This window comes from Procambarus clarkii, chromosome 89 (assembly GCF_040958095.1).
Source record: "Procambarus clarkii isolate CNS0578487 chromosome 89, FALCON_Pclarkii_2.0, whole genome shotgun sequence".
NCBI lineage: Eukaryota > Metazoa > Arthropoda > Malacostraca > Decapoda > Cambaridae > Procambarus > Procambarus clarkii.
Window position 1 is genome coordinate 9,561,236 of NC_091238.1, and position 9,320 is coordinate 9,570,555.

The following is a 9,320-nucleotide window of genomic DNA, read 5'->3' on the forward strand; positions in this document are numbered from 1 at the left end:
GGTAGAGGGTGTGGTGGTGGTCCCTCCTTTGGCTGTAGAGGTGGTGGTAGCTACAGTAGTAGTAGATGTAGTGGTAGTTTCTACACTTGTAGATTTTGTGGTCGTATGTGTGTTAGCCGTAGTAGTGAGAGTTGCAGTGGGTGTAGATGTGGTAGAAGTAGGTGAAGTTGTTGTTGTAGGAATAGGAGAAGTAGTAGAAATAGGAAGTGTAGTAATAAGAGAAGTGGCATTGCTGAAATATGTTGGGGTTGTAGTGTTGGCAGGTGTGGGGGTCGTAGTGCTGGCAGGTGTGGGGGTCGTAGTGCTGGCAGTGTTGGTCGACTCAGCGGACACGCGACAGTAGAAGTTGGTAGTGTTACGCCTATAATAAGTGAGGTTGAGTGTGGGTTCATATACGGCCCAGACGCCGGTGTGCTGGTCCTCAACACACCGGAGAGTGACGCTGGACGCCTTCACCGGCCGGACCTTCAGCGTCGCGTCCGCACAAACCATGTTCACTGTGTCTCCTCCGGTTAACTGTTCGGGTAGATGCGACACGGGTCACCTTCCCTCAGTACCATACAATCAAAATTATGGATTATGATTGTGTTTTAACTGTATAAAACTGACGGTAAAGAGATTATGGAAGATTACCTAAAGTCGACAAAGGAATGTGTGAGATTACCTCATCTGGTAGTTCGTCAATGTTGACTTTGTTGAGGGTGGCGTTGATGGCAGAGAAGGTCAGAGTGTGGGGGCAGGTAGGCGCTTCTGTGAGAGGGAGAGCAAGTGATGCAGTCAGAACACAGTAGAGATAGGTATGAACACCTGTCTACACACCCGCAGGCACATGTTAATACACACCCGCAGGCACATGTTAATACACACCTGCAGGCACATGTTAAGACTCAAGCTGTAAGGAAATCACTTATTTATTTATTTATATATAAGAAGGTACATTGTGTTTATGAGAGTACAGAGGATGGAAGTTTTACATTCTTGTAAAGCCACTAGCACACATAGCGTTTCCGGTCCTTAATCTAACATAATTTTAAGAAGGTAATTTCTAGCAAAATTAAAAAAAATGTTTTACAGGTACATTGTAAGAAAGTATAAAGATGTATTGTAAGAAATTATAAAACAATACATTGTATAAGAAATTTTACAGGATTAGTAGGTACATAAAAGTAAATTTAAGGATTATCCACAAGTACATTGTAGCATAATTTGAGGATTATTTATTAGCACAAAGGGTGAGGATACTTGACTACTCTCTTCCTTGCCCGTGTTATATGGCAAATTAACGAAAGTGAACTACTTAATTAATACATTATTTAACGTCTCAGTATGACCTCTTTCTCTTCAGAATAATAAAAAAGTAACAATCTTATTATGTCGTAACTTTTCAAGTTTAAGACCCTCCTAACCTTGCCCTAGAATTTCTAAAACTAGCAGAAAGATTGTGATGGGAGAGTGAAACGCTTTATCGTTTGAAAATACTTTCCCTGAATTTACCTGAGGGCCATCGTCTCTCTATTGGCCTCGAAGGTGGCAGCTGTTAAAGGTCCGCCCCGTTGTACCTGAGGACTTTTCCCAGATGAATTTTGAACAGCAGTTGCTGTTGGCATTTACAGCCTCGGCGGGTAGGCGGTTCCATGTTTTTTTTTGCAGGGATATTCCTGCGTGGGCCCTAAGCCTCTGGCTGGCCCACTAAGTGTTGCTTGTTTCTGTTTTAAGTGGGTGGAGTATGAGTATTTATGACTCGTATGGTCGCTTCAGTAAGATTTTGTCCCATGTGTTTAACAACTTCTTCTGCTTTGTTGAATCTATGTTGAAATCTTAATGGGTTTGTAACTGTGCACTGTGTTAGATAATGTTCCAGTGGTCTGTCGGGCATTTCTCCACAGTGTTGACATTTCCTCTCATCTTCCGGAACCTGTAAGCTTATTCAACCCGTTCTCGCAAATTTAATAAGTCAATATTGACTTATTAGTTGCGTGCATAGGTGACATACTAAACATAATAGTTTCCCTTGAAAAGCTTCATAGAAAGCACCGACCTTACCTAACCTACTTAGTATGTTAAAATAAGCATCTTATAGCTTCGTAATTACAATTGTTACTTAACCTATTATAGGTATAGGTTAGGTAATAATTGTAATTACGAAGCAATAAGATGCTTATCTTAACATACTCCGTGTATGCATACTCCATACTAATTAACAGTCTCCGTGGTGTAGTGGTAAGACACTCGCCTGGCGTTCCGTGAGCGCTATGTCATGGGTTCGTATCCTGGCCGGGGACGATTTACTGGGCGCAATTCCTTAACTGTAGCCTCTGTTTAACGCAACAGTAAAATGTGTACTTGGATGAAAAAACGATTCTTCGCGGCAGGGGATCGTATTCCAGGGACCTGCCCGAAACGCTACGCGTACTAGTGGCTGTACATGAATGTAACAACTCTTGTATATATCTCAAAAAAAAAAAAAAAAAAAATACTAAGTAGGTTAGGTAAGGTCGGTGTTTTCTATGACGCTTTTCAAGGGAAACTATTATGTTAAGTATGTCACCTATGCACATATTTAATAAGTCAATATTGACTTATTAAATTTGTGAGAACGGGTTGGCTTATTTCCCATTTACATGGGTATCCAAGCCTGATGCGATGTAAGTGTAATTCTGTTGTTCTACTGCTCCTTTTCATCAAACTAAGTGGTTCGTAGTTGGTTGAATCCTTGTACCAACCCGCAGATCTTGATGTTGCAACTGCTGTGTTGTGGTCACTGTACATCTTTTGCATTGCTCTGTTTCTAATTACTTTCTTAATCTGTGATAGACTCTGCGGTATGTAAATGTCTACATTTCTTCTCTTAGTTACAAGTTTTGCAGCTTCGTCCGCAATGTCATTTCCTATTATTCCCACATGACTTGGCACCCATCAAGCACCCGACGGCCTTGACATTTGAATGTTTGCATTAATGATAAGACATATGTGATCAGATGGATGTTATCACGTATGTGTTCTTGTTGCAAGGTTTCAATGGTAGTTCTCGAATCTGTATATATATATATATATATATATATATATATATATATATATATATATATATATATATATATATATATATATATATATATATATATATATATATATATATACATATATGGATTTATAATCACAGCCTAAACAGAAAGTGAGAAAAAATAATAACGTATTTTTCTAAGAATTTTCAAAATCTTTAAAATTTAACATCAAACACAAATGTCAAATAAAATAAATTGTATGATACTCAGCTATCGCAATAGCATCTAATAAAGGATTAGAGCTCTTAGTTTTATCCAAAAAAAAAATAATTAAAAAATCCTCCGTGTTTTTATGAAGCGATTTGTATGGAACTTATACACCTTACTGAACGCAGCTTATCTGTAAAGGTGCTAATTCTGAAGGAAATCGGCCAACGTCAACCTCAACCACAGGTGGCAGAATCTTTAACATCATTTTGTTCAAGTAAGTAATTTACAACTAAAAGCTTTTATTAGATGCTATTGTGATACCCGAGTGTCATAGAAAAGATTTCAGTTGACACCTGTGTTTGATGTTAATTTTTGAAAATGGTGAAAATTCTTTGAAAAATACGTTTTTATTTTGTTTCTCCCTTTTTGTTTAGGCTGCGATCCTAAAACTTTGACCAGCTGGAGCCCTCTGTATATACAAGTCAATAACGTTTGATTGAAATTGAACAACATTTAATTTCCTTACTTATATTCCCTTATATGAAAAATTAAATGTACCTGAGAGGCAGTAAAGGAACTGGAGAGACTTGTATGAAGAAGAAAGAGGCAGCAGAAGAAACTCATTTGACTCACCGAGAGACTCAGCAGGAAGATCTCGACTCACCAGCGAGACAGTAAAAAACACCCACCGGATACAACTTGAAGAAACTCACGGAGAGACTGGCCAGTAGAAGACACCCACCTGAAGAACAGCTGGGCAGGCTGGGGAGGGTCCTGGAGAAGATGGCGCCGGTGGTGCAGGCGAGGCTGTATACCAATGATGGCGTCTGGTCACCCCAGTAGATGAGGCTCTTGTCGTCGCACTGCCACAACACCGTCTTGTTCAGCGGTATCTGAGCAGACGTCAGGGCTTTATTGCTAATAAAAGGGGCGCGACTTAATGACAAAACCAATCAAACGGGAAGGTTCTAGGCCTGCTAACAGGAGTCAGATGTCGTCTTCTGTACCTACCTGTGTTAGAAAACAAACACACCCACCACGCAATAACAACAAAAACTATCAAAAACTTTTCAAAACCTAAAGAAAATCGGCTGGTAAGTTTCAGATCCTAAAAAATATCACCCACTAAAACAAAAAACCTGCGCAATCCAATCCGAAGAATACCAAAACGCAAATAAACGACAATCTATTGAAAACACCTAATACCAACCAAACACCCCAATACCTACCAAACATCAATTAAATCTATTCAGCTCATTGATAAATCCAACTAAAACCTTGTGTAAAACACTAAAACCCATCAAACGCTAACGAGCACTGCTAAACCCCTTCAAATATTCGAAAATTTCCCTAACCGAAATCTGCCTAACAAAAAGCGACCAACACAAACCGAATAGCATAATAAATCCCTCCAAAATGCACACCAATTAATAGTAGAAATTAATATAGGTGTTTCCTTAGCAGTGACAGAGAAAAACTGAAACGTGTGTCTTACTGCTCTAACACATTTACAAAAACCTGAAAACTATAGCTCTAAATATTATTACGAAAGCCGTGAGGAGACGGCTGTATGGAACAAATAGAGCAAAATTCTTGGCGATAGGCTGTTATAGTCGCCAGAAAACTCCTGGGATACAGACGTAACTGATAGATTTCCCTGAACTTAAAATGTCTAATACAACATGTGTTAACTCTCAGAAAGAGAAAACATTCATTCCGTTGGACATTACATTGTAGAATGTCTCATATGCTGACTAACATCCGGCCCCCTGGGTTGCAGTGGTTGAGATATTCCGAGCTCTGTAAATATCATCTGAATTCTGGAACACACCTGCGGTATCTAAGCTTGGGGATTTACAACCCATTATTACTCAACATAAATTGCCAATCAGAACATTAACAAACTCCAATCCCAGACAACATCCAGCACACGTACTGCAGTCCCTGAACATGTTAAATATCAACCTGTCCTCAGGGAGAAAATACGCTCACATGAATGGATTGAGAACAACTACATAATTAGTGCTATTATTTACTCTCTATCCATGGTTAGGTTAAGTTAAAGTTATTTTAGGTAAAGATTTCACTAGGTTAGGTTAGGGGTCATTACTTTTGGTTACGTTAATACAGTGTTATTGACGATAATGTGTAATATGGAATTTAAAAACTATTTCAGTGTACCCGAGAATTTCGTTTCCACAAAACCAAGTTCTTCAAAGAAAATGGTCACTGCTTGCATCACAAGCGGGGATGTTTCTGGCGGGGGAGAAAGAAACAATTGCGCAGCGCGTCCCGCGGCGTTGCGCGGGCAGTTTGGGGCCGTATAAATACGGGCGCACAATGGGGCTCCGCCTCACTCCGCCTGCCCTCGCCGCTGCCCTCGCAAAACCCCACCCTCTCCCCGGCCTCTTGGCCGGGTACATTACGTGTTATGTGGTCTCTCACTTATTAGTTATTCTTTGTGTCCTGCCTGTTATATCCTAGTGTTATATAATTACTACACATTTGCACTCGGCCTTAATTCTAGTACCAGTTAACCTTTAGGTTTCTGCAGAATTAGTTTCCATGTCACTATAGGCTAAGGTCTCATACTTACTACGGGTGTACCTTTTAAGTTAAATCTAGTCCTTGGAATTGTTACTGTTAATTCTTACTTTATATATTTACTTTATATATTTACTTTATATATTTTAATATAAACATTATATATTCCTTAAATTATATTTGAAACTTTGTATATTTACATGTTCAATATTAAGTTTTATATAATATCAACTTTGTTAAGTCTATAATATAAACCGTGTTTAATATAAACTTTATATAATTACTTACTTTATGTGAACTTTATATATTTACATGTTCTGCAGAATTTAATCTTCAATAAACTTTAACGCCCCATACTGCCAGTATCTAATTTCTCCCCCTGGTCAGAAAACGTTTTCAGTATACACTTTTTATGTTTTAAACTAACAATTTATAATACAATAAAGTCATAATTTGAGAATAATCTCTGTTTAGGACATAATGTCACTTCCCAGTTTACTGGAACCGTAATATGCTTTCAGACCATCACAAATATCTAGATAACTATTGGTGGTTTGAGGCAACGGTGTAGTTTATCATGGTAATGGATTTGCTCTGAGGACAAACTCTACACCTGAGTAGATTAAGATCCGTAAACAATAATATCGAATAACAGAAGTGACATGATTGAATGGGGATAGGCTATTCCCTGAGTCTTGGCATGTACTACACATACAGTTAATAATTCCTTATATAATTTTATATCTATCACAAATCTTATCAATTATGAAGCTAATTTTTATAATTATGGAATTACATTAATATGATCTAATTCATTACTTTTTATAGATGAAGATTCAATAATATTTCTTTCACTGATTTACACTCAACAATTTTAAAATAATTAGTCCAGTCACTTGAATGATAATATTCTTAAGTGAACAATGTCTTGGACTCTTGACCTGTTCTTATACTGCATTTGTGTTCTTTTATTCTCTGGTCAAGATATTTACCTGTTTGGCCAACAATGAACTTATTACAATCGTTACATAGAGTTTTATACACACAACCATTGCAACTACTTGTGGAATTTTTAATGTGTTTTATATGAGGTTAAGATTCCTAAATGTTACAAAGAATTAATAAATTGTTTAATAGTTTAGGAATTTAAATGAAGTTATTCATGATAACTTCAATGAAAGGCTGGCAGCTGCTCAACAGAAGCTGCGACACGCTGGCCGCTGCATTCTGTGTGCAGCTTAGGGTTTTCTAGTTTTCTCGGAGCTTTACTTCTTTTCAGAATTAACCATTGATTTTCCAAAGACGAAACAAACCCATTAAAAGGTGCCACAACGCGCTATGAACATTCAACAGTGCTGTAAGTGTCACTAGTTGAGGGGGACGCCACCTACTCCCAGCCCAACAACCACAAAATACTGCGTCCCTCCTCACTAACGAGTATAGGCTCGGCTAAAGTCGAGTGTCCCGGAACCTATTACCAACTGTAATTGTGAAAGTTTGGTTATATTGAAATTGACGTAATTTGATGTACCCCAAGTCATTAACTATTTTCCCCTGGGTTTCGGTTACACTATGGGGGTTTTACCATAAAGCAAGTTAGTAGATTAAACTTTAATATTATTAAATTGTTAAAATAGTAAATTCTATTGCAATTATTTAGAATATGTTCTTAATAAATAATATTTATTACCTGAAGTATTGCTGTTTCTTAGGTTAGGCTATATTTATCACTGTGGATTAGAGAGTGCGCATGGAGACCAACTGGTGTTTTCGCTGTAATAATTTAATTATTTCATTATCAAATTAACCCTGGAACTCTCGGGCAGATATCCGAGGAGAGCAACTTGACACTTCAACTTTCTACCCACCAACTACTCTGCACGAAGGTGATTACACTTGTCAGAAATACCGACACCGTTTACTAACTTCCAGTACAATATGCATATAATATTGCTGCTGATTTTGTATTAACAAACTAACACAAAAGTATTTTATTTAATCAAAGAAAATTGTGGAATTTTCCCCAAGAAAATGAGGATATAATTGCCACGTCATCAGAATACACACCATTAAATATTAGTCAATCATTTAAAACACCAGTCTAGGGGTTAAAACGGGTAAAAAAGTATTCTCTATGACTGGATCTAATAAAATTACCGATAAAACTAAGGTCTCCCCTCCCACTGTCAATAAAAGGCAGAAAACTGAACCGATTTCTGGAGGCGCCGCTTGATCGAGGAGGAGGAGGAGGAGGGATGCGCCATTGTGACTGTACAGACTTCCCGCGAAGAGACGCGATACACAGTGTTATCAATACTCGAAATTCACCAGTTATCTTGTAGTCAATCTGTCTCAGCGACCTCACCATTTACGAGAAGTACCTTATTTCCGGTTTGAACTAATTCACTGTATTACCAAGCCTGTTAGTATTAGTGAATTTTAATCCAACTATGAGGCAGGAGATCACCCAAAAAATAGGTAAGCGTCTAATATTAATTTAACCATGATCAATGCCATGTCATATCTGTTAGTGATGTTATTGCAATTTTTTTACGGTGTATTAATCCGGCAGGTAATGTATGACGACCTGACAATTTTGTTGGACCTAGATTCAGGAAGCTCTGTGTATTTCTTCGTAAGTGGGTTTGCTACGAAGGTTCCTAAGTGCGCCCTAAGAAGATGCTTAGGTGCGATTCAATAAGGTCCACTTAGGAAGAAATTTTATATTTCGAAGTAAAACAATGTTTTTTCAACTTCTACAGCCAGCACCGACATTGTAGTAAACAAATATGTTACATTTGTTGTTTACCTACGTAATTCTAAGAGTTTACCTACGTAATTCTAAGAACCCAAGGGCCACTAACTATCTAGTGGCCTCGAAGAGGACAGAAAGCCGGCGGCTTGTTAAAGGGCCCGCCAATTGTCTTAATGATATTTTTTAGCTGGAATTTGGCATTTACGGCTTCAGCGGGTAGGCGGTTCCATGGGTTTATAGCCCTCTTGGTGGAAAAAAAACATCTGTTTTCAGTCCTACTTGAGAGAACATAACTCTCCAACACTATATCTGTGATTGTCCTGTTATCAGTGACTTCATACCAAATGGTATGAGGTATTTTGAGCTCTGTAATTACTTCATACACTCAGGAATATTGGAAGATATTCTTGTGCTGCACCCAGATTTTGCCAGTGGAGGCTAATAGATCAGCATTAAGTATTTTGTTCTCTCCTAATTCCATGTATGACTGGCCATCCTGTGAGGTGAGGATGTTGGATGAGCTTGTAGCTGGTTTTTGATCTACACTGTGTGGTCCTTTATACAGAATAGGGAAGCAGCACATTGCTGTGTATACCTAAACATGTTTAAAAATACATTGTTTGAGAGGAGTCTTGTAGAAACTGGTAAGAGTAATTATAATATAATGTTTCCATGATTCAGTGCTTACCTCTTGTGAAAATTGCTTAGAGTTGTTTAGTCAGAGTTGATTTGTTTTTTGTATTGAGGCTGGTATTTTCTAAATTGATTCCATGTACAGTATGTCTAACCATCCTGTGAGATGGGAGTAT

The 9,320-nt window shown here is 38.0% G+C and overlaps 1 protein-coding gene across 1 annotated transcript in view; it reads right to left on the reverse strand.

Moving 5' to 3' along the window:
* The window catches only part of LOC138359150 (hepatitis A virus cellular receptor 1-like), a 5,689-nt gene extending 1,524 nt beyond the window's left edge, over nucleotides 1-4,165 (reverse strand). The window contains exons 1-3 of the mRNA XM_069317949.1: nucleotides 3,955-4,165; nucleotides 665-750; nucleotides 1-516 (exon numbers count right to left, since the gene is read on the reverse strand). The exon at nucleotides 1-516 is cut by the window's left edge and continues 1,524 nt beyond it. Of these exons, the coding sequence (XP_069174050.1) occupies nucleotides 1-492 (492 nt within the window). The 5' untranslated portion in view covers nucleotides 493-516; nucleotides 665-750; nucleotides 3,955-4,165. The remainder of the gene's footprint in view (nucleotides 517-664; nucleotides 751-3,954) is intronic.
* Nucleotides 4,166-9,320: the final 5,155 nt, after the last annotated feature.